Source organism: Macrobrachium nipponense, chromosome 32 (assembly GCF_015104395.2).
Source record: "Macrobrachium nipponense isolate FS-2020 chromosome 32, ASM1510439v2, whole genome shotgun sequence".
Lineage (NCBI taxonomy): Eukaryota > Metazoa > Arthropoda > Malacostraca > Decapoda > Palaemonidae > Macrobrachium > Macrobrachium nipponense.
The window spans coordinates 12,000,610-12,024,418 of record NC_061094.1 but is presented as its reverse complement, the minus strand read 5'-3'; the positions used below and the strand labels follow the sequence as shown (position 1 = coordinate 12,024,418).

The window sequence follows — 23,809 nt, the reverse complement described above, 5'->3', positions numbered from 1 at the left end:
GATGAACTTTGTGCCCTCTGTAAATGAGATGAAGATAACAGTGCAATATTCTCATGCAAGAAAAAAAAGCTATAAAAACTAAGAGGGCAGGATGTCAAAAGAGATATTTTTGGAAATCGAGCAGAAAACTAGAAGAATACAAAAGACGGGGATATGAAAATGAAAAGTTTACAAGACCACAACAGCTGTCAGAAAGGCGATATGCAACTTGTGCAGTATAAAATAGAAACTGTTAAGAAAGAATAGAATGTGCGTAGAAGCACTAGAATTAGTTAAGTAAATAAAACAGGTAATGCCGATTAGAAACAGTCCAGTATTTTTTAAAGAATAAAACTAGGTTATGTTTGAGGAAGCAGACGTGCGTAGAAAACATAAAGTAAACGCATATGATAAGAACAGCAGCAAATATTTGCTCTGCGTTTAAACAGAACAACATACTCTATCTCAAAATAGCTATACCTCTTCTAAAGAAGGAGTAATAGATAGATACACCCATTGAGAACTTATAAATCAACCATGCCATTCAAGACTATCAGCTGTTCAAGGTCAAGATTGTAAGCTCTCCCAGCTGTCTACATTGTAACCAAGATGAAAGAACAAAGCGTGCCATTTTACTAGAAGAGGGCAATGCGATAAAAAATGTTCGTTAATTAGACTCAAAAATACCTAATGATCAAGATAAAAGAAGAGAAACATAAGGAGAAGGCAAGTTTTTGACGCGTATCACAAACTTAAGATGAAGAACACCATCAACAACAATTTAGCCACTGAATAAACCGAAGTGTAAGGCATTTGACAGTGATATTTGAGATAGGACAATTTAAAATCATAAGAGGTTATTATGTAGCTATTAAAGAAATGTGTTTTGTATACAAATTATAAACAATATCAATAGAGGGGGAGCATGGATATTGTTTGAACGAATTTGGAACGAGCCTCGTGTGATTTAGAAAAACTCATGATTCATCCCATACCTTCACTGCTAACACATGCGATATTAACTAACTAATATTCCTCCACAAATAAAAGTTTGCATGACTAATCTTTGTATTTCTGATGTGATTTTGCAGGGGATTACTACATTGGTCCGGAAAAAGAAGCCACGTCTCCTACTAAACTAAAGAAGAAGAAGAAGAGAAACAACAACAACATAGGCAACAGCGAACCTGGAACCATTCTGTAGCGGAACCTTTATGCCGGCCCTTCGACGTGATGTTAGCTCGCAGTGTTTTGATAACTGGTTCCAATAGAGGATTGGGGTTAGAATTAGTGAAACAACTCGCCGCCCATGAGAACCCCCCGGAATTTATTATCGCCACTTGTAGAACGCCGGATAAAGCTGAGGTAAGTATAAAGTCAGACGGCCTACGATGTGGCTGGGTAGAGGTAGTCCACTTTAATGTCAGTCGTAGGGTGCCATTTCAGACTTCCGTAAGAAACAACGCTCATTTCATCTCCGTATCCATTAACAGTTACTACCTGGCAATTTATATAACATGATGTGCCAATGACAGTTACAGGGAGACATGCTAATCTAACCTCTCGTGGGGTATGCTGGGCTGTAATTACCAATGAGGAGTCCCCGTTGTATTGGTCTGCTTGACCCAGACTAACCTGACCTAGCTAGCTATACTAGCCTATAGTACTAGTTAGCCTATTATCTACTGTAGTGCGACCACCTTCCCGAAAAAATACTTTAACATGTCCTGTAACCCAGGATAGACATTAGTCAAGAGCCAGCATCCATTGAAGCAACACCTGAAGACCTCTTCTTTCCTTTCGAAGTAAGTTTTTTTTCCCAAGTCACAAATTAGGCTAATGCCATAATTTCCAATTTTAGGGAACGTGGTCGCTCTATGGTAGAGGTGGCCATTTGGTAATTTACCCCATCAGCGGGGGTTTCGTTCTCGGCAGGGTGCTGATAAGTGAAAACCACAATTAGCTAACTGAAACTCAGCGATTTATGATGTCAATAACCAGTAATGGCGCCTCCGTTTGGTATGTTATGGTGTTCGGAATTTGCTGTGTTATGGCGCTATACAAGCGCCATAAAACCGGATCGCCGTTAACCAAGTCGGCCAATAACTGGGGACTGCCTGTGTAGTATATAATATAATATATATATATATATATATATATAATATATATTATATATATAATATATAATATATATTATATATAGATATTATATTAATATATAATCTATATATATATTATATATAATATATTTATATATATTATGATATATATATATATATAATATATATATATATATATATATAGATATGGACTATTTACAAGTAGACCCCCCCCCATATTTGCGGGGGATGGGTACCAAACCCCCCTGGAAATAATCAAAACCCATGAAAACTTAAAACCCCTCTAAAAATACTTAGAACTGCCTATTTTGATTGTTGAAACACACAAAAAAATTAAAAAATGCTTACTTGAGTTTTTTAATAGGTTTATCTCAAAAAGTGCATTTAGTCATGAAAATTATTTGAAAATACAGTAATCTGTGAATATTTCTCTGTGAAAAATACCGCAATTAGGCAAATTTTCCAGGTACTGTTTTGACGTTGTTGCAGTACCTGTGGAAGATATTGCATTTGCTGATTATTCCAAGTTGTTAGTCTTTCATAGCCACCTCAACAATTTGGTGTAGGAGAAGAAGGATTTGACACCTTAGCCTTCTTCACTTGTATTGTCTGCAGCTGCCAATTGTCATCTTTGTTTGTTGCAAAGTTTGTGGATCCTCCTATTGCAGTAGTTCTACATGAAGCAAATCTTTCAGTGATTTTATGTCTTCATTTCTGTCCTTGACCAGCCCAATAGGTGGCAGGCAAGCAGGACTCACAAGAAGGAAGGGAAGAAGCATGCATTGTACTCCTCAATGTTTCTGTTGAACTCATCGTAGTCCTCCTTGTCCCTGAACTCTCTTCCTCTGTGTAGGTGAAAGATGAATGGGAAGTCTAATGCCTTGCCTCAATAAAAGTCCAGGCAGATTCTTTAGGATTGCTTGCCTTTCTCAGAAGAGAGTGGAGATGCTGTATCAATGTGCCTGTGTCAGGGCATACACACCTTCCTTGTCCTCCCATGAACTCTTGAGTTCACAACTGAAGAAGCCTGTACACTTCACTTGCTCTGCGCATGCTCAGTTTGGTGATCAGGTATGCAGTTCCAAGGAGTCGTAGAGCAGGGGCCACACACTACCCATTCATGTTGCATGTCTACAAACCATGTTCACTCCAGCAATGAGGGAGGTTCTCCTTGCTCTTTTTTGTGAGTGCATAGGGGAGAGCCAGCACAACCTTTTTGCTACAGGTTATGTGTTCTCCAGAGCATACGCAGTCTGAGTACTCCCATTGGAGGGAGAGCTCATCGTTGATCTCTGCCTCCTTTCGTGTGCATGGCTCACTACATGGGCATGAGATGCCAGAGAGCAATGTTGTAGATTATGGAGATGTTCAAAGGAGGAAATTAGTGCCATTGAGGTATTCAAAATCAATGAGTGATTTTTAGAAATAACCAAATGTAAAAGGCTAAGGAAAAACACAAGCCTTATAAAAATACTTTATGGTCTACAAAAAACCTTGTGCAGATTAGACAATCAAATTTAATGACAGTACCATTTTCATTCATCAACCAACCTAGCTAACCAGCCAGCTAAGTTAAATCTCTGAGAACACATACGTATATGAATCAAAATACATTAGTACTCAGTTTTTTAACCTTAACCCTTATTCAGATTTTGATGCGTATCAAAAAAATACAACTTAGTATGTCACCTTTCTTAACCTAATTGTCTTTGCATAATAATCTATATATACATTTACATAATCCTTATAAAAATACTGTATATTCACATCACAACCATGGGTTCTTTCTGTCAATTCAAGGGAGCATTTCTGGGGTGAACCCTTCAGCAATCATATCTAAAATGAAAAAGGCTTAACATAAACAAAATTGAAATGTTTGGTTTGACAAAGACAAAAAAATATTAAATACAACAAAATGAATGAAATAAAAAATATAAGCATACATACAGTAATAAAATCATGCATGTAATAAAAAAAGATAGGCTATTTCATTATATACAAACATAATCAGTATAATGCCACTACATCGGTAGTGCATGTGCCTTATTTTCTCTTACCCCTGCTCTGTGGCTACCAATTCTAAGAGCATCAAAGCAGCAGTGTCTAAGTCAGAACTCTGTTCTGACCGCATGCGACTCTGCTGTGTCTCACATGCCTTCTTTGGCGAGAGGCTTCAAACAGTTTTCCCGTTCTCATAAGCTCCAGCCTTCAGAATGGGGTGTATTTCTTGTCCACTACAGCTTAAACTCACACTGTACCTTGGGAAAGGTTTGGATCAAGATTTCACTCCTAAGACCTGTTCTGCTATCCTGAGCCTCATTGTAGCGTGTTGATAAGCTGCTCAGCCTTGTGTATCATGTCTGAATGAACAGATGTAGAGCATTATTATATTGGTCTTAATTGCAATAATATTGGTGATTACTGAACTGGACTTCTTGGGTAAAGTAAGAATAAGTCATACATTTTTTTTTAGAGTTAAGTTTAAAAACAAAAAATTCATAGGCACAAAGCCATATCACCCTCTGTTTTAGGTTGCCAGGCTGTGAAGAAGGTATTAAAGAGGTGTCATTCTTTCCTCCGCTGATTATTGTGACAGGAAAATTTTTCTGGTTGGCAGTAAGAACACCACTAGTCAGTTCCTTGAGATAATCCTCTAACGTAAGGGCTATAAGCCTTATATATAATACAGGCTATGGTTTGTATTCTGTAGGCATAAATAGAAATGTTTAAAATATTTTGCATTTTTCTTAGTTGTACAAACCAGTCTTCTATCACAATCCCACTTCAGCTTTCCCCACATAGTCCCTGATGCTGAAGAAAAAGTGCTGAATTTCTCCTCACTGATGTACCTACTACCTGTTAGATAGTACCTTGTTAACAAGCAATGTGCCAGATGCCACAGATTCTTTGCTTTAAAATCTTTTATTGTTTTTAACTGGTTTCCAGCTGGCGCTAAAAGATTATCCTATTGATAAGACCTCAGGTTTGTTAGCTATGAAAAATACAAATTGATTAACAAAAAAATGTCATTTCTGGCTGTTCCCAGAATACTCCTATATAGAATACTGGTGTGGATATCCAGGAAAAATCAAAATCATATTATAGATTGTCTCTTTTTCCAAGATATACAAAGCTTCAGTTTTTAGATGTCTCACCTCTCAAACTACAGGAAAAAGTGAGGAATCAGCCAGGTTGAGTGGCTGGAACTTTTCCTCACCCCTGTATACTCACCAGACTTGCTTACCAGTATAACTAGTACTATTCTGTTAACAATTTCAATCTACTTTACAAAAAAAATATTTCATTTTTGAGATACAGTTGCCAGTTTGGGGGGAGAGAGTTTTTGGGGCTTTCATAGGAACTGTCATGGCCTAAATTTGTGCCTTACATTGAAAGTGGTCTAAGCTACAAGTACATACTTTCTCTTAATTTTGAATCTACAGAGTATTTTTCCAGTTTTGTTTAGATGATAGTAAGCTTGGGAGAGTCTTTAGTACAGGTATATCAAGCTTTCAGATGTGAAAAGCAGCTTTTGTACATGAACTTTCCTGCCAGATATATACTTAGCTGACGTCACGACAGAATTCAAAACTCGTGGCAAACGCGACAGATAGGTCAGGTGATCTACCCCACCCGCCGCTGGGTGGCAGGTGTATGAACCAATCCCCCTTTCCAGTCATATTTTTTCTGTCGCCGGTGTCGACTACATCTGTTGTCGATACCTCTCGATTTTGGATTCTTACTCGTTTTCGCCCTGGATTGTTTCATCGGACTTTTGGTGAAGTACCTGCTCTTTGGCTTGGCATTCGCGATTTGTGGACCGGTTTTTTATTATTCTTTTGATTGTTCTTGGAATTTCATTATGTCTGATTTAGAGATTAAGAAATCAACTATGTTCAGAGTTTGTTCTGTTAGCGATTGTAAGGTGAGGCTACCAAAAGCTGCGGTAGACCCTCACACAGTATGCATGAGGTGTAGGGGGAATGACTGCTCATTTATTAACCCTTGTAGTGAATGTGGTAAATTGAATGAAGAAGAATGGAAGGCGCTTTCTTCTTATGTAAGAAAGCTTGAGAAGGACAAGGTTAGGAAAGCTTCATCTAGGAGTTCTAGTAGGTCTCGCGCTAGCGAGTTGAAGTTGATAACCCTGTTGTAGACGTAGCGCCTTTACCAGTTTCAGCCCCTGCTCCTTGCATCGAACCCGAAGATGCGCCTTCGGAGGTGGACACTATGAGAGCCACTATTTGCAGCATGGAGTTGAAAATTAAAGTGCTAGAAGGTAAGAGTGATAGTGATTTGTGCAGTGATCCCAGTGCAGTGGAGGGTGCGTCTGATCGGCTCCCTAATGCTTCTAGGCCTAGACCTCTTCCAGACTCCCAGACCCAGTGGAGGAGGAAAGTCGAAAGCCGCAGGAAGGTTAGGGAGAACCCCCACCGGTCAGGCGTCCCCTCGGTAGCGCCTGATGTTCGCTCCCAGGCTACCTTGGATCGCGCCAAGAGAGAAGTCTTACGGCAATGCTTCTCGTCTTCGCCTTGCCTCTCCTTCGCAACAAGCGTGGTTGGAGCTCCTCGGAAGCTTCTCGGCCTTCGAAGAGAGCCTGGCAGGCTTCTTCCGCTCTCCCCTCCTCCAGCCCTGAAGTTTTTTCAGAAGATCTTGGATTGGATGTGAAGAAACCGTGGATTTCTTTAGAGTTTTGCTCTCCTAGTAAGGATCGAGCTGCGTCTCCCGTGAAGGACTTTGTTAAATCTCCTACACGTGTTTTGGCTAGTCTGCAGGCACAGATTACGGCTCTGGCTGACTCATTGATTGTGACTTCTCGTCGTAGGAAGGACGTCTCGCTCCCGGTAAAGAATTCTAGGCGCTCTCTCCAGGTTTACGCTAGTCGTCACGTAACCGCCCTCATCTCCAGGATTGGATCGTAGTACGAGTCGCTCTTCAACAGACAGGCGCTCTCCTGCAGACATCGTTTCTCCGTCGGACGAGGGCTCTGCTTCCGTAGACTAGCCTCTCCCGACAGGCGCTCGTCTCGAGACAGGATCTCTCCCGCTGGCAGACGCCAGGAGCCTGGTAGGCGTTTTTCTCATGGTAGCCGCTCACCTTCAGGCTTCCGCTCTCCTCTGTGACCAGACGCCCTTCGGTTAGAGGCAGGTCGCTCTTCTCCGTCAGCAGCCCACCTTCGCTTAGCAGGCGCCAAGAGCCTGGTAGACGCTCTTCTCCTACAAGGCGCTCTTCTCCCGATTTTCGCTCTCCTCGAGTTAGGAGCCGGGAATCTGTCAGACGCTTCTCTCCTGGTAGGCGCTCGTCGCCAGAGATTCGCTCTCCTCGCAGGAGGCGCCAAGAGCCTGATAAGCACTTCCCGCAAGGCAGGCGCTCTTCGCCAGGCAGCCGCTCACCTTTAGACAGGCGCCAGGAGCCTGATAGACGCATTTCGCCTAGTAGGCGCTTTTCGCCAGATTTTCGCCCTGCATTCGTTAGGCGCCAAGAGCCTAGAGTACGCCCTCATCCTGATAAGAAGGAGTTTTCAGGCAGACTCTCAACGGAAGTTATGACTTCCCCGGTTAGATGTCAGAGTTCTTCCAGACGTTCTTCCAAGGATGGACTCTCGGCTGAGGACAAGACCGCCTATCCTCGTAAGGATCGTGAAGGATCTTCGGCGGAAGAAGAACAGGATCCCTCGGAAGAAGAAATTCTGAAAGATTCCTCCGTTTCCTCATATAAGCGTTTGACGGACCTGTTGCTTCAGGAATACGGAGACGCCCTTTCTCCTGTCGCCCCGCCTTCGCCTCTATCGTTATTTTCGACCTCGAAAACTTCGAAGGTTTCATCCTGTGTCAGGATGAAGCCTGCAATCTCTATGAAGAAGGCCCTTAGAGGTTTTGGTGAGTGGCTTCTTTCGAAGGAAGAGAAAGGGAAGACTGGTGTTTCTCTTTCCCTCCTTGCTAAGGCTAACTGGAAAGCCTAGATTGCCTGGTCTGAATCTGGAGAACCCTTGGGCCTCGTTCATCCCTCCTCGGCAGACTCGGACTTCTCTTCACTGGTGGATTCCTCTCGACGCTCTAACCCTCATGTCTGCTAAGACGACATGGGGGATGAATGAGCTTGACCACCTGTTGAAGGGAATGTTCCGAGTCCTGGAGGTATTTAACTTCCTAGACTGGTCTTTGGCGTTTTGGCCAAGAAGACTCAGACCCCGGATTCCATTTCACCTGAGGACCTTATCAGTGTTCTCACGTGTATGGATAAGGCAGTGAGAGATGGATCGAGTGAAGTAGCTTCCCTTTTCGGAGCGGGAGTGATCAAGAAAAGATCTGTTTACTGTTCGTTCCTGACGAAATCAGTATCTCATAAGCTCAGAGAGCCTCTCTCCTGTATTCTCAGCTCTCTCCTCAACTCTTCCCTAAGAAGATCATTCAGGATGTTTCTTGTGCCCTTTCAGCTAAGGCTACACAGGACATGCTAGCCCAGTCTACCAGGAAGCCTCACACTTCTTTCCAGGCTAAAACCAAAAGAGAGACTCCAGTTAGGCAGGAGCCCTTTCGAGGAGTCCCTCCTGCCAGAGCTTCTTCCTCTAGAGGATCTAGACCAGCTAACGAGGGAAGACCTTCTCTAGATCCATCAGAGGGAAGAAGTAGTATTCAAGTTCTCCAGACATCAGTGGGTGCCAGACTACTGAAGTTTGCCGACGTCTGGGCCCAGAAAGGGGCGGACAACTGGTCACTCTCGATTGTCCGCAAAGGCTACCTCATTCCCTTCTTATCAAGACCTCCGTTGACGACGACTCCGAGGGAGTTGGTAGCCAGTACAAGGACCCATCATGAATCAAGCCCTCTCTCTAGCAGTAGATCTTATGCTGGAGAAGGAGGCGATAGAACTAGTGAAAGATCCTCATTCTGCGGGTTTTTACAACAGACTGTTCCTAGTTCCCAAGAGCTCAGGAGGATGGAGACCGGTTCTGGATGTAAGCGCCCTGAATGTCTTCGTAGAAAAAGAGGAAGTCGCCATGGAGACAACTTCTTCAGTGTTGGCGGCTCTTCGTCCAGGGGACTGGATGGTGTCCTAGATCTTCAGGACGCTTACTTCCATGTGCCTATCCATCCTTCTTCACGGAAGTTTCTGAGATTCATGATGGGAGGGAAGATCTTCCAATTCAGGGCCTTGTGCTTCGGCCTTTCGACAGCCCTCAAGTTTTCACGGGTTTAATGAAGAATGTAGCGCAGTGGCTACATTGGAGGGAGTGAGGCTGTCTCTCTATCTAGACGATTGGCTGATCAGAGCAAGCTCACAAGAACGATGTCTGGAGGACCTACAAAAGACACTTACTTTAGCAAGTTCGCTGGGGCTTCTGGTGAACTTCCAGAAGTCACAGTTAATCCCCAGTCAAGAGCTGATATATCTGGGGATTCGGATGGTTTCTCCGGATTTTCGGGCATATCCGTCACCAGAGAGGATTGCTCGTTGCCGCGAGAAACTAACGACCTTCCTAGAGAAAGATGCATGCACAGCGAGGGAGTGGATGAGTCTGTTGGGGACACTCTCCTCGCTGGAGCAATTCGTTTCTCTAGGAAGGTTGCATCTCAGACCTCTCCAATTCCTCCTTTACCGGAATTGGAGGGGTCTCTCTCTAGATCTGGAATTCTCTTCATGATATCAAAAGGAATCAAGAAGGACCTTCTGTGGTGGGCAGACCCTCTCCGATTTGCAGAAGGTCTGTCTCTGTACATGCCAAACCCGAACCAAGTATTGTTTTCCGACGCGTCGGAGACGGGTTGGGGTGCGACCCTAGGGTCAAGAGAAGTGTCAGGCACCTGGGAGGGGGAACAGGTGTCCTAGCACATCAACAACAAAGAGTTGATGGCAGTGTGGTTGGCGTTAAAAGCCTTCGAGCCCCACGTCTGAAATGCTATAGTTCAGGTCAACTCGGACAACACACAGCCTTGGCTTACATAAGAAAGCAGGGGGGGGACACACTCCTTCTCCCTGTACGAAACAGCAAAGGACTTGCTGTTGTGGTCTCAGGCAAGGAAGATCGTTCTCCTCACCAGGTTCGTACAGAGAAAGGAATGTCCAGGGCCGACCTCCTGAGCAGGAGGAATCAAGTGCTCCCCTCGGAGTGGACTCTGCACTCAGAAGTTTGCCAAGACCTGTGGAGGTTATGGGGCAGACCTCATATCGACCTATTTGCGACAGCAAAGAACAAAAGGATAGACCTCTACTGCTCCCCGATCTCAGACCCAGGAGCAGTGTCAGTGGATGCTTTCCTTCTAGACTGGAGAGGTCTGGACGTCTATGCCTTTCCTCCATTCAAGATTCTGAGTCAAACACTCAGGAAGTTTGCGGCCTCGGAAGCGACAAGAATGACGCTGGTAGCTCCATTCTGGCCAGCCCAAGATTGGTTCCAGTTCCATTCTGGCCGGCCCAAGATTGGTTCACAGAGGTACTGGAATGGCTGGTGGACTTTCCAAGAGCTCTACCACAAAGAGTAGATCTGCTCAGACAACCCCACTTCGACAGGTATCACAAAAACCTCCCTGCTCTCAATCTGACTGGCTTTCGACTGTCAAAAGTCTTGTCAGAGCGAAGGGGTTTTCAGCTAAGGCAGCGAAGGCTATCGCCTCAGCTAGAAGGGCCTCTACTCTTAGAGTCTACCAGTCGAAGTGGGACGTCTTTCGCCGTTGGTGCAGAAACCAGAAGCTTTCCTCTTCCAGTACCTCTGTGACCCAAATCGCAGATTTCCTGGTTTTTCTCAGGGAAAAATGCGGTCTTGCAGTTTCGACCATCAAAGGATATCGGAGCATGTTAGCAGCTGTGTTTAGCAGAGGAACTTAGATATCTCTAACAACAAAGATCTACATGATCTGCTAAGATCTTTTGAAACTTGCAAGAAACCCTCGACTGAAATTCCGAGCTGGAATCTAGGTGTGGTTCTTCGTTTCCTGAGGTCCTCGAAGTTTGAACCACCCCAGTCATCTTCTTTCAAGGATCTTACGAAGAAGGCTCTGTTTCTTTTGGCTTTAGCATCTGCCGAGAGAGTTAGCGAGCTTCATGCTCTAGAAGGAAGGGTAGGTTTCAAAGGAGATTCCGTGATTTGTTCCTTCCTTCCTTCTTTTCTAGCTAAGAACGAGAACCCCTCAAATCCTTAAGAACGAGAACCCCTCAAATCCTTGGCCAAGGAGTTTTGAGGTTCCAGGCTTAGCTCCCCTGGTAGGGGAAGAGCCGGAAAGAACTCTTTGCCCTGTTAGGAGTTTAAGATACTACCTCCAGCGGAAGAAGTCTCTTAAGGGCATTAAGGACAGACTATGGTGCTCTGTAAAGGATCCCAGTAGACCATTGTCTAAAAATGCTTTGTCCTTCTTTATTAGAAGCCTCGTGAAGGAAGCACATTTGGCTTGCGGTGAGGATCAGTTAAAGCTTTTGAAAGTCAAGGCTCACGAGGTAAGAGCCATTGCTACGTCCTTGGCTTTCAACAAGAATATGTCACTCCAGAATCTGATGAAAGCAACATTCTGGAGATGCAATTCAGTATTCGCGAACCACTACCTTAGAGACGTCAAGATTACTTACGATAAGTGCTTCGCGTTAGGCCCGTACGTATCGGCGGATTCGGTGCTGGGGCAGGGAGCTGAAGCATATCCTTTGTAAAAAAATTATCCCTTATTGTTTGTATTGTGTTTTTATGGTTGTTTGAAAGAGGATGCGGGTAGGCATCTCTTTCTATTCGTATTGCTAACATTAGAATGGTTAGGTGATCTGTTTGTGCTAGAGCTCCCTGCATTGGTAGTGGTCAGGCTCTGTCATTTAAGAGGGCGAATCCCCATTGACATGATCCGACTTGGATTCTACTGAGTAAGTGGATATCAAATCCCTTCGGTAGACCCAAAGAGTCTTTTCAGCTGTAGGTCACGCCCTCGCTGTAGCTCTTCAGGCTTTGCAGACTAATAGACATTACCTATGAAGTCTTCAGCCTTATCAGGTAAGAACCAAGGTTTGTTAGTATCCTACAACAGATGTTGTTTCCCCTTTTTCCTTGTTAGCTCTGTCTCTTTCCCTCCACCAAGGGTGTCAATCAGCTAAGTATATATCTGGCAGGAAAGTTCATGTACAAAAATGATATTGTTATTTTACAATAAAGTTTTGTACATACTTACCTGGCAGATATATACGATTGATGGCCCTCCCAGCCTCCCCTCAGGAGACAGGTGGAAGAGAAAATATGACTGGAAAGGGGGATTGGTTCATACACCTGCCACCCAGCGGCGGGTGGGGTAGATCACCTGACCTACCTGTCGCGTTTGCCGCGAGATTTGAATTCTGTTGTGACGTCAGAGACGTAAGCTAAGTATATATCTGCCAGGTAAGTATGTACAAAACTTTATTGTAAAATAACAATATCATTTTAATATTGTAGTTGAACACATTAATCAAGGCATTTAGTAGCTTTTACTCTATTTGACTCTGTGAGTTCAATTATTGATATCATTAGTTCCCAAATATATTTCTGTAGCAGCACTGCCAGGCTCAATTTTTGCATGTTTAGTTAAAGTTAGATCTATTTAAATTACATTTTTTTTTTTACCAGATTCTGTTTCCTTATGTACTATATGTTTGTGTAAATGCCTTAATTTACACCTTCACAGTTATGGATTTTTATTCAGGTGAAGTCCAGTCAAATAATTTCTTGCTTATTATTTCAGGACTTGAAGAATATATCCACTGAACACAGAAATGTCCACATTACCCAGTTAGGTGAGTTGCGTTGTCCTGTGTGTAATTTATTCAATGAATATAAAATACTTAATTCCATTGTTGTCTCGCAATAACAAAATCTTAAAGAAAAGAAGTATATACTATAAGTATTTTTGTCTGTTGTAGATGACCATGTAAAAATAAGATTCCTCTTCTTTTACTCATGCTTAATAATCAAAAGGTGCTACAACTATTCAATTGTTAGCTTACATAACCATTGAGAATTTCATTATAATTTAAATTTTCATACAATCAACTTACCTGTCAGATATATACATAGCTAAGACTCCGTCGTCCCCGACAGAAATTCAAATTTCGCGCCACTCGCTACAGGTAGGTCAGGTGATCTACCGGCCCTGCCCTCTGGGCCGGCAGGACTAGGAACCATTCCCGTTTTCTATCATATTTTCTCTGTCGCCGGTGGTATCAACATTGTTGTTACTACCTCCTGACTTAGATTCTTATTTCAACCTTTGATCATCGTTTCTCGGCTTTTTGGTGACGTATCTGGATCGTGGTTTTTGGCATTCGCTACTGTGGACTGATTTTGGACTTGCTTTTTGGATTTTTCTCAGTATGTCTGACTCAAATGTGAGTGTGAGAATGTGTGTGAATGTAGGCTGCAGGGTGAGGATACCAAAGGCTTCGGTTGATCCTCACACTGTATGTCGTAAATGTAGGGGGTTTCAGTGTTCTTCTACTAATACCTGTCATGAATGTGAGGGATTAAATGCGGAAGAATGGAAGACTTTAACTTCTTATTTGAAGAAGTTAGAGAGAGATAGGGTTAGACGTTTGAAAGGTGTGAGTACAAGGCCTATTGAGCCTTTAATTGACCCTATATCTAATCCTGATGAGTTGGATTCTCCCTATATGTCGACTTCACAAGCTTTACTTTCAGAATCGGCCACTGAAATCGCCGATCTGAAAGCCACTATTCATAAGATGAAGTCCAAAATGGCGGACTTACAAGGTAAGGGTAGTGAAAGTGAAATGTACAGTGAAGTGAGTTCTCCCAGTGTTGTGGAGGGGCGTTTGATCGTCCCTGCGACGCTCCCAGGCCTAGACCTCTTCCAAGCTCCCATGCCCAGAGGAGAAGGAAAGTCGAAAGCCTTAAGGAGGTCGTGGGGAATCCCCAACGGTCAGACGTCCCTTCAGCAGGCTCTGTTTCGATTCAGGCTGCTCAGGGCCGCTATAGAAAAAGCGTCCTGCAAGAGTGTTTCTCCTCCTCTCCCTCTCCCTCACCTAAACGAGGGTGGAAGGATTCGGACCTTTCTAGGCCTTTGAAATGGCATTTGAGAGAACCTGAATTGGATTCAAGCCCGGAGCGCTTCTCAGATGAAGCTCCTTCGTCTGTTAAAAAGGCGAAGGTGGCGTCAGCGTCACCTTACATGGACGTAGCAGAACGCTTGCCTTCTACTTCTCCCCCGATTGAAGATGACGTGGGAGAAGCTTCAAGGAAAATTCTCCTAGCTGTACAAGAACAGCTAGCCTCTTTGGTGGGAGTGTTAGCAAGAGATCCTCCTCGGAAGAAGGACGCTTCGCTTCCAATCAAGAAGACTCGTCCTCTCTCTCCTGCTAAACGAGAGGCGTCTTGCAGACTTGAAGCTTCGTCTTCCAAACATACTGCAGAAGTTTCGGTTTCTAGATCGAGATCTAGGGAACCCTATGGCAGAGACGTGACGCCAGATAGACGTGAGGCGTCTTACAGGCGCGAGGCGTCATACAGGCGCGAGGCGTCATACAGAGGCGTCATATAAGCGCGAGGCGCCAGCCAAGGTTTTGGCGCCAGTCAGGACGCCAGTTGAGAGCAAGACGTCTTCCAGGCGCGAGGCGTCATCCAGACGTCAACAATCAGACAAACGCGAGGCGTCAGCCAGGACGCTTGGCGGACGAGAAGCGTCATCCGTTTATGGAGTGAAGTCTAGGCTTTTGGCGCCTACCAAGAAGGAAGCTTCTCTTAAAGCTCAGACTTTGAAGAGGAAGGAATATCATTCCCTCAGTCCCTCTCCTATCAGGAGTTTGTCTCCCCCAGAGGAAAGACGTCCTGATTTATCTTCAGAAACTCCTCTAGACCCCGAGTTGGAGGAAAACTCGGAAGACGAGTATCAGGGAAGAGAAGGACTTTCTAACTATAAAGTTTTAACAGCCCTGCTTCTGGAAGAGTATGGAGACGATTTGACCCCTGCCGCTCCTCCTCCGCGCTCTCTGTTCTCGAGCGCAAAGGCGAAGAAGTCTTCGTCTTTTCTTCGAATGAAGCCCGCCATTTCCATGAAGAGGGCTCTTCATTCTTTAAATTCTTGGATGGAGTCAAAGAAGGAGTTGGTCAGAACGGTCTTCTGCATGCCCCCAGCGAGACTCGCTGGTAAACGGGGCATTTGGTATCAGAAGGGAGAGAATATGGGCATTTCTCTTCCGTCTTCGGCAGAAGCGGACTTTTCAACCTTAGTCGATGCATCTCGAAGGCAAGGTTTGAACTCTGCCCGTGTGACTTGGGGCATTTCAGAGCTGGATCATCTCCTCAAGGGACTCTTCCATGTATTAGAAGTTTTCAACTTCTTAGATTGGTCCCTTGGGGTGATGTCCAAGAAGGCCCATGATTCGGAAGGACTCGACCCAGAAGTCCTTTTATGTATTCTGTCTTGTATTGACAAAGCGGTACAGGATGGTTCGTTTGAGATCTCCTCTTTATTTGGAGCAGGTCTTCTTAAGAAGAGGACAGTCTTTAGTGCCTTTTTGACGAAAGCTATCTCCCACTCTCAAAGGGCAGCTCTACTATACTCTCCTTTATCGGACTTTTTGTTTCCTTCTCAGTTAGTGAGGGACATTTCTCGTTCATTAACTGAGAAGGCGACTCAAGACCTTCTTACCCAGTCAGCTAGGAAGAAGAAACCTGCTACTGCAACGGAAAAGAAAGGACCGAGTACATCAGTTCAGCCCTTTCGAGGTGGCCCGACCTCCAGAGCTCCCGCAAGAAGGAAGGCTCCTGAGAAGAGAGGTAGGTCTGCCTTTCGTCCCTTTAAAAAGGGAAAGTGATGCTTCTCTCCTCCAAGCACCAGTAGGTGCCAGGCTCCTGGGATTTGTGGAGTCCTGGGCACGTATCAATACAGACGCTTCATCAATGTCTGTAATAAGGAAAGGATATCTTATCCCTTTCCTGGACAGTCCTCCCCTGACTTCAACACCGCGGGAACTGTCAGCCAAGTACAAGGATCCTGTGCTGAGGGATACTCTTCGTTTGATGGTGGATCAGATGTGGGACAAGAGAGCGATAGAGCTAGTACTGGATCAAAACTCCCCGGGGTTTTACAATCGCCTTTTTCTGGTTGCGAAGGCCTCGGGAGGCTGGAGACCAGTACTAGACGTCAGCTCTCTGAACAAATTTGTTCAGAAGGAGAAGTTCTCGATGGAGACTTCTGCCTCAGTCCTTGCGGCCATGCGACAAGGAGATTGGATGGTGTCTCTGGATCTCCAGGACGCCTATTTTCACGTCCCGATCCACCCTTCATAGAAGAAGTACCTCCGTTTCATGACGGTGGGAAGGATCTTTCAGTCAGAGCCTTGTGTTTCGGCCTTTCCACAGCTCCTCAGGTCTTCACAAGCCTGATGAAGAATGTGGCGAGGTTTCTTCACCTCAAAGGTGTAAATATCTCTGTATCTGGACGACTGGCTCATCAGGGCCAGATCAGAGAGACAGTGCTTGGAGGACCTTACGTTGACATTAAACCTGATCAGATCGTTGGGATTACTCGTAAACCTCGAGAAGTCACAGCTGACCCCCAGACAGAACTTAGTCTATCTGGGGACTCAGATGGATTCTCGGGGTTTTCGAGTATTTCCTTCGCAAGAGAGAATCGCAAAAGGTTTGCAGAAAGTCTCTCTCTTCTTAGGGACCCTTTCCGTGCTCGAACAGTTCTTCCCACTAGGAAGACTTCATTTGCGTCCGCTTCAATTCTTCCTCAAGAGGTCTTGGAGTTGGAAGACCGGACATCTTTCAGACGCCTTTCCCATTCCAGTGGAGATGAGACCGCACTTGGAATGGTGGTTGCCCCCTCTGAAGGAGAACAAAGGAATCTCTCTAAAAATCCAGAACCCAGACCTAGTGTTGTACTCCGACGCGTCGGAGAAAGGTTGGGGAGTAACATTAGGCTCGAAGGAAGTGTCAGGCACCTGGGAAGCAGCACAGGTGTCTTGGCACATAAACTGCAAAGAGCTCTTCGCCGTACACCTGGCTCTGAAGAGTCTAGAACCTCTTGTTTCAAACAAAATAGTTCAAGTAAATGTGGACAACACCACAGCACTTGCCTACATTCGGAAACAAGGAGGGACTCACTCCTTGTTCCTTTACGAACTTGCAAAAGATCTTCTACTTTGGACGTCTCAGAGGAACATCTCCCTTCTTACAAGGTTCGTTCAGGGAGAAAGGAATGTGAGGGCGGACAGGCTCAGCAGGAGGAACCAGGTCCTTCACACAGAGTGGACCCTACACGAAGATGTGTGTCAAGATCTCTGGTCTCTGTGGGGGACTCCTCATGTGGATCTCTTCGCCACGTTCATCTCCAAAAGGCTGGCAGTCTTTTGCTCGGTCGTGGAAGACCCCAGAGCTCTAATGGTAGACGCCTTCCTGCTAGACTGGTCTCACGTAGACGTCTACGCTTTTCCTCCGTTCAAAATCCTGGGACTAGTGCTGAAAAAGTTTGTGGCTTCAAAGGGGACGAGGATGACATTGATAGCCCCCTTTTGGCCGGCTCAAGACTGGTTCACGGAGGTGGTGGAGTGGATGGTAGATTTTCCCAGATCCCTCCCAAGAAGGATGGATTTTCTCAAACAGCCACACTTCCAGAGGTATCATCAAAACTTCCCCGCTCTCGCTCTGACTGCCTTTCGACTATCGAAAGACTCGTCAGAGCGAGAGGGTTTTCTCGTAAAGTTGCAAGCGCGATCGCGAGAGCCCGCAGAACCTCCACTAGACAAGTATATCAGTCCAAGTGGGGGGTTTTTAGAAGGTGGTGCAGAACTAAGAAGTTGTCCTCCTCCACTACCTCTGTAGCGGAAATTGCCGATTTCCTTCTATTCCTGAGAGAAGAATCTCATCTAGCTGTATCCACAATAAAGGGATACAGAAGTATGCTTTCGGCAGTCTTCAGGAATAGAGGATTAGATCTGGCAGATAACAAGGATCTCCACGATCTCATAAGGTCCTTTGAGACTTCAAAGTCTAAGGAACCGGTCCCTCCTAACTGGAACCTAGACGTGGTACTCAAGTTCCTGTCATCCGAAAGGTTCGAACCTCCTCATCTGGCGTCGTTTCGAGACATCACTAGGAAATGCCTATTCCTATTATCTTTAGCTACGGCAAAGAGAATTAGTGAATTACATGCTCTGCAGGATAAAGTAGGATTCAAGGGAGACTCAGCTATTTGCTAGTTTAAAACCCTGTTTTTAGCTAAAAACGAGAATCCCACGAATCCCTGGCCTAAGTCATTCGAAGTTAAAGGCTTATCGAGTCTCGTAGGCAGAGAAGCAGAGAGGTCTCTATGTCCTGTAAGAGCTCTGAAATTCTACCTTCAGAGAAAGCACCAGATGGGAGGCTCTAGGCAAGGTCTTTGGTGCGGTTTAAAAGACCCCACAAGACTGATGTCCAAGAATGCTCTTGCATTCTTTGTGAGAAACATCATTACAGACGCGCATAAGATCTGTCCTGACGAAGAGTTCCGACTGTTAAGAGTGAAAGCTCATGAAGTGAGAGCAGTAGCGACGTCTCTCTCGTTTCAGAAGAATATGTCACTTAAAAACATCATAGATACGACATTTTGGAGATGCAACTCAGTATTTGCATCTCATTACTTGAGAGACGTTCGTGTGACCTATGAGAAATGTTTTTCTCTGGGTCCTTTCGTATCGGCGGATACAATCCTGGGTATGGGAGCCAACACCAATCCTTAAGTATATACTTACCTTCTTTTTAGATATGTTCTAGAGTCTCTTCTAACAAAAAGGACTTGGTGCTGCACGGGCGGCCGTCTCTGTTGTTCAGTAAGAAACTCTTGTGATATCTAATTAGATGAGTATAAAAAAATTTTTTTTGAAAATTATGTATGTGTGCGTATTGTGTTTTTTGAGTTATGGTTGTTGTGAAGAGTTCGGGGGATAACTCGGAACAATCTTTCTTTATTTCTAACATGTGGTTAGGATCAGGTGGTCGGGATTGGTTGTATGCTCCTTCATAAGGTGTATTGTCATATAAGTGGATCAGCACCCATTGACAAAGTCCTTTCAGGCTCTGCCGAGTAAGCGGATAAGACCCCATCGGCAGACCCACAAGAACTCTTGGCCATAGATCATATATCTCGCTAAAGTTTCTTGAGGTGATGCAGACTACTGGGCAAACACCCGAAGTCTACCACCAATCAGGTAGGAACCAAGGTTTTATTTTATACCTACAACATATTCCATAAGTAGCTGTCTCTTACCCTCCACCAAAGGGTGCCAATCAGCTATGTATATATATGACAGGTAAGTTGATTGTATGAAAATGATATTGTTATGATACAATAAAGTTTCATACATACTTACCTGGCAGATATATACGATTAATGGCCCACCCAGCCTCCCCGCAGGAGACAGGTGGAAGAGAGAAAATATGATAGAAAACGGGAATGGTTCCTAGTCCTGCCTCCCAGGGCAGGCCGGTAGATCACCTGACCTACCTGTAGCGAGTGGCGCAAAATTTGAATTTCTGTCGGGGACGACGGAGTCTTAGCTATGTATATATCTGCCAGGTAAGTATGTATGAAACTTTATTGTATCATAACAATATCATATTTGATTTGTTTCCACTCATCAAGGATACAATAACTGATAAGGTTGTTTGTTCCTGTGAAGTAGTGCATGCAAAGCCTCATCCTATGTCAGAGTATCTTTGAAGCACAATCACCTGGCTGGTCACTGAATTTTTCTTCATCCAGCGTAAAATAAACATTTTCTGCTCTACAGGACCAACTTTACGTTGCTTGTGATTTGTATCTGTTCTGGATGATATTTATACAGTTTTTGCTTGTGTGTTGGGATTAATATTCTAAGTATGTTTGTGCTTAATTCTGTGATTGTGACCAAATCAGTGTCTGACTTGATGAGGAACTGCACTTAGTGGCAAGGATAGGATCAGCTTGTCAAAAAAAAAAAAAAAAAACTGTTTGTAAAGGTGTGCCACTTGGACTGATACATTTGGGCTGTAGACTGATTTGAAGAGTTAGTAGTACCTGGGCAACTGGCCCAAAAGCCTCTCCTGATAAGACCCTGCTTAATAGCCTTCAAATGTGAAATTGGAGCATGCATAAGCTCTTGTAAAACTGCCAGGAGTGGGGCTGGCATAGCAATCTCTTTTAGATTGGAAGTGGTACCAGCAAATATAACAAAACCATAAGGAGATCTGAAAACAACATTTGTTAAGCTCACAGTGGAACTATTAGAATCATGTGGGTGCTGACAGATTAGCAGAGCTTTTTAGTACTAATAATGCATAACAGTTAGGAGGAAGTGAGTACAGCTTTAGACTGTCCCATGGGGCCATAATCACATCATTTGACCATGACGCTAAGTCACGTACAAAGAAGCAGTAATTTGGTAGCTTGTGATTCAGAAGTTAGGTGAATAAGTTCAAGACTTTGGTAGCTTGTGATTCAGAAGTGAGGTGAATAAGTTCAAGACTGAGTTACTTCACAGTCTGCTATGTGAGTTACTTCACAGTCTCTACATAGCATTACTTGAATTGAATGAAGAGACCATTTTGAGGATAAAAACCTATTTTTGTATGGTAGTAATCTGCCAAGATGATGTTATGCTTGAACAAATCTGGGTACCAAATGGGAGGTCTCTGGCCCGTAGTAGGATGAAAAAGTAATAATAAAAGAAAAAAATTAATAAGATTGAGTAAAATGAAAATCTAAATATGTATAGGTTAAAAAATTAAAAATGAAATATTAGTTGAGTGAGTTTACCTCGTGTGAAGTCCCTATCGCTTACAGTTCAAATTTTATATCCAAAATCTGTTGCCTGGGGATTCTCAGCCTCCTTTATTTCTCTGGGATACTACTGTGATTGAAAGGCATATAGACTTAGAAAAACTGCCTTTAGTTCCAGGAATTTACAAGTTCTTGAATTTCCTCTGGACTATTGGCCCGAAGTTACCAGGACCAAAATATAAGGCTGCTAACATTTTTTGTTCCCTCATGATGAGTTCCTTCCTCCTCATGCCAAACTTTCCCCTACTGCAAGGAGGACCAACCAGCTCACTCTTCACAGAGAGAAAGACAGGTGACACTTTCACCCTGCAGGGGCACCCATGCCCCTCACAGTCTTTGTTCTGGTTTTATCCATTATCCAAAAAGACGCAAAAAAAACAAAGCCAGATTCATAATAGAGAGCAATGTACTCATCAACCATCCAGTAACAGCAAGGTGTAAGAGAGAAAAAGAGAGATAGAAAATGTTTGCTTTTCATGGCAGCCAAAAACAAAGCACTTAGTGGTGAAGGGTGAGTGAGGGGTATTCCCTCATTCACCCTCCTGAATCACCCAATAACAACATTGTTTCAAAGTTCAGAGACTGCACCAACTTGCGCTGAAGAAATCCTATGGTTTGCATTTCTCCTGGAACAGTTTAGTTTTTCAACCAATATAACTAGTGCTTGCAGTCTTTACAGTCTGAAAAAATGTGGTTGCCCAACGTCATGGTTTTCTGATGTATGTACATATAGTATTATTTATTCTGAAAGCAGCATGGATCTTTTAAAAGAAATTTTTTTAGAAACCACACTTATTGTAGGACTTGTTAACCTATAGAGTGCACAACTAATTACAAAAATTGTAATTTCTCTTAGTGTTATTCTACATAAAATACTATTTTCTGAAAACCAAGAGATATATGCATTCAAGTTACTTCATCCTAATGAAACTTAACATCATTGTCAGTTTTGTATTATAATGGATCAGGTTTTTATTTAAATGATCCCATTAGTAATGTGCTATCAACTACCAAATGGATTTAACACTTCTGAAACTGACATAAAGAATATCAAGTCGGGCCAGTAGAAATCAAATAGCATTTAAAATTATTTTCCAACTCTTGAGGAGGACTTGTAGGAGACCATCTTACCAAAACCATATGCAATGATAGTTCACTGATGGTCTCTCATTTGTAGTGATTTGAGATTTTTTCCCAATACAGGTACTGTACAGTATAAGTCAGATGTTTATATTCTTTTCTTATGCCTAAGTCCATTTTTATTTCTTTTTTCAGATGTAACAGATGAAAGTAGTTATGGTGGATTAGTTAGTCATGTTCAAGAACTTGTTGGGGGTAAAGGTTTGAATCTGCTCATCAACAATGCTGGTTATTCACCCAAGTCTACAAGAATTAATATGGTCAAATGGCAGCAGATGTCTGACACATTATTGATTAATACCATTGCTCCATTGATGCTCACAAAGGTATTTGTATTGGCACCTATCATTGTCAATATTGCCATTAATCAGCATATTTTAAAGTCTGGTTACTTCTTTAAAATAAGATGAATTTAATAGCATTTGAGAAAAAGGCCATGGATTTGGAGCAAGGAATGAAGAAGGAGAATATGTACTCTGAATGGAACCAAATTTCAAATTAGCCTGTATTAACTCCTGATTTGTGAAGGCAGATAGTAATTTAGTAACATGTGAGAGTGGTAGAATACAGAATTAGATAGATTCCCGTATGGTTAGGAGGCAAGACAGAAGCAGTGAAGTAAGTTATTAAGTCTGGGTGAGGCATGTGAAAAACAACTTATGTTGCAAGTTAAAGGTATCGATATGAGACGTAGAAAGCCCAAGAAAATGCTGAAGAGATCAAGAATTATAATATGGGATCTTACAACATACCAGTGTGAACACTGTAAGAGGTAAGTAAAATGAAGACATTGAGTAGGAATAAATTTAGGAGAGGAAACACCTGGTAAAGTAGAAAGTACATACGTATTTAGAATGATGTACAAACAACATATGTAAAAGGTCAAAATCAGTGTTGCACAAGACACTGTCCAGTAATTCTAGAACACAATAAAGTGAAAGTATTTAATGAAGTGCCAGAAACATCACTTGATCAGCATGATGCCAATGATTGTATGATGTAAATAATTAGTACCTAAGGTCAGGCACTGGGACCAAGGCTATTCATTGCTGTAATGAGACTCCATTTAGTGATTTCTGTAATTTTCTTAGGACCTTATGTATAGTCAGATGAGAGTATTTCAGCTATTGTCATAGGAAATACAAGTGCATAATTGAATGAATGAATGACTTCTGGTACTGGATGATTTTATTACTTCCATTTGCACTTCTGTGTTTTACTATCTAAATTTTTTAAGAGATTTAATTCAATAAATACAATTTAAACCATATAATTAATAAAGACAAATTCTTTTGGACAGCCATATGGCAGCTACATAAATTAGCTCAATGGTCTGGTCAAACTACATAAAGAAATTATTAATACTGTATATGTATAATGTTTATAGCTGGAAATCTAAGTTCATTCTGAACATGTAAATTTAGAATACTGTATTCATCTTGACAGGCTCTTCATCCTCATACTGTATTCATCATTACAGGCTCTTCTTCCCCTCATGAGCACAGCTGCTTCAGACTCAGCACATGATACATTGAGTGTTAAGAGAGCTGCCATTATCAACATATCCTCCATTTTAGGTTCAATTGGAGCAAATGAGCAAGGCGGCTTGTATCCATATAGGGCAAGCAAAGTAGGTACAGCAGTTGCCTTAGTTTTTAGCAGTGCTGAAGTATATATTTTTTTAACTTAACCAAAAATTGTTTAAACTAAATTAGGGCTGGTGATATTTTTGATAATGTAGTAACTAAAAGGCAAAAGTCAATTTTGTACATGAACTTTCCTGCCAGATATATACTTAGCTTA

The 23,809-nt window shown here is 43.1% G+C and overlaps 1 protein-coding gene across 1 annotated transcript in view; it reads left to right on the top strand.

Moving 5' to 3' along the window:
- The first annotated feature begins 1,128 nt into the window (after window positions 1-1,128).
- Window positions 1,129-23,809, top strand: part of LOC135207215 (C-signal-like) — a 35,991-nt gene continuing 13,310 nt past the window's right edge. The window contains exons 1-4 of the mRNA XM_064238826.1: window positions 1,129-1,344; window positions 12,791-12,842; window positions 22,142-22,332; window positions 23,487-23,636. Coding sequence (XP_064094896.1) covers window positions 1,213-1,344; window positions 12,791-12,842; window positions 22,142-22,332; window positions 23,487-23,636 — 525 coding nt within the window. The 5' untranslated portion in view covers window positions 1,129-1,212. The remainder of the gene's footprint in view (window positions 1,345-12,790; window positions 12,843-22,141; window positions 22,333-23,486; window positions 23,637-23,809) is intronic.